At 48.9% G+C, this 1,057-nt stretch overlaps 1 protein-coding gene across 1 annotated transcript in view; it reads left to right on the top strand.

Moving 5' to 3' along the window:
• Nucleotides 1–408: 408 nt before the first annotated feature.
• LOC118494559 (sorting nexin-6-like) overlaps nucleotides 409–1,057 on the top strand; it is a gene marked incomplete at its 5' end in the record, with an annotated part of 8,574 nt that continues 7,925 nt past the window's right edge. The window contains one exon of the mRNA XM_035998872.1: nucleotides 409–534. Within this exon, the coding sequence (XP_035854765.1) occupies nucleotides 409–534 (126 nt within the window). The remainder of the gene's footprint in view (nucleotides 535–1,057) is intronic.

Below are 1,057 nucleotides of genomic sequence, written 5' to 3'. Positions count from 1 at the left end.
TGGGGTCTTGCCCTGCCCTCACAATCCTCTCCTTCTCCTCTCTCCTCCTGCACTCTCCTCTCTCTCTCGCTCCTCCTCCCTTCTCCTCTCGTGCCTCTCTTCTCTCATTCTCCTCTCTCATCTTGGCCCTCTCATCTCTCAGATCTGCCCTCTCATCCTCCTTCCGTCTCTGTTCTCGTGCCTCTCCTCTCTGTCGCTCTCTCTCGTCTCTCCTCTCTGCCTCTCCTCTCTCATCGTCCTCTCCCTCGCTGCTCGCCGTCTCTCCTCCGCTCTCTCTCTCTCTGGCCTTCTCTCTCTCTCCCTGCGCCCTCCTCTCTCCTCTCTGCTCTCTGCGCTGCTCTCTGCTCCCTCTCCTCTCTCTCTCCTCTCTCCTCTCCTGCCCTCGCCTCTCTCTCTGCTCTCTGACAGTTGAGTGTTCGGGGAAGAACAAGAAGGAGAAGCTGAGGGATTTCTTTAAGAACGTGGTGAAGTCAGCTGACGGCGTCCTGGTGGCCGGAGTCAAGTGGCGTTCACACTTCAGACTTCATAACATCAGTAGAGCTGCAACGATTAATCGATTAATCAATTAGTTGTCAACTTTAAATTAATCGCCAACTATTTTGATAATCGATTAGTCGGTTTTGAGGTCATTTTTTTAAAGACAAAAGTAAAAATTCTTTGATTCCAGCTTGTTAAATGTGAATATTTTCTAGTTTCTTCTCTCCTCTGGGACAGGAACTGAAGATCGTTGAGTTTTGGACAACACAGACATTTGAGACTTAAGCCTGGTTCACACGGGACGATTTTAAAATTGTCGGCCGATTCTCCAATCCTGAGAGACTCCACACACGGCGATATAAAATCACGGTCTAACAGTTTTGGTCGTACAGCGTGTGGTGCGCAGCACACGGCAAAATCAACATCACACACGAACCGAGCATTCCCAGGTCAGACAGGAAACTCGCAAAAATCCCTCGAGATCAAACGTGACTTCAGAGTAAACAATCATGGCGGACGAAGAGGATGCAGTGGCGATAGTTTGTAGTTTGTTTTTAACCGAAAAAAACGTTATCAAAAG

This window comes from Sander lucioperca, unplaced genomic scaffold (assembly GCF_008315115.2).
Source record: "Sander lucioperca isolate FBNREF2018 unplaced genomic scaffold, SLUC_FBN_1.2 Unpl_36, whole genome shotgun sequence".
NCBI classification, from domain to species: domain Eukaryota; kingdom Metazoa; phylum Chordata; class Actinopteri; order Perciformes; family Percidae; genus Sander; species Sander lucioperca.
Note: the sequence above shows the minus strand (reverse complement) of the source record. Positions and strands in the feature narration are given on the sequence as shown.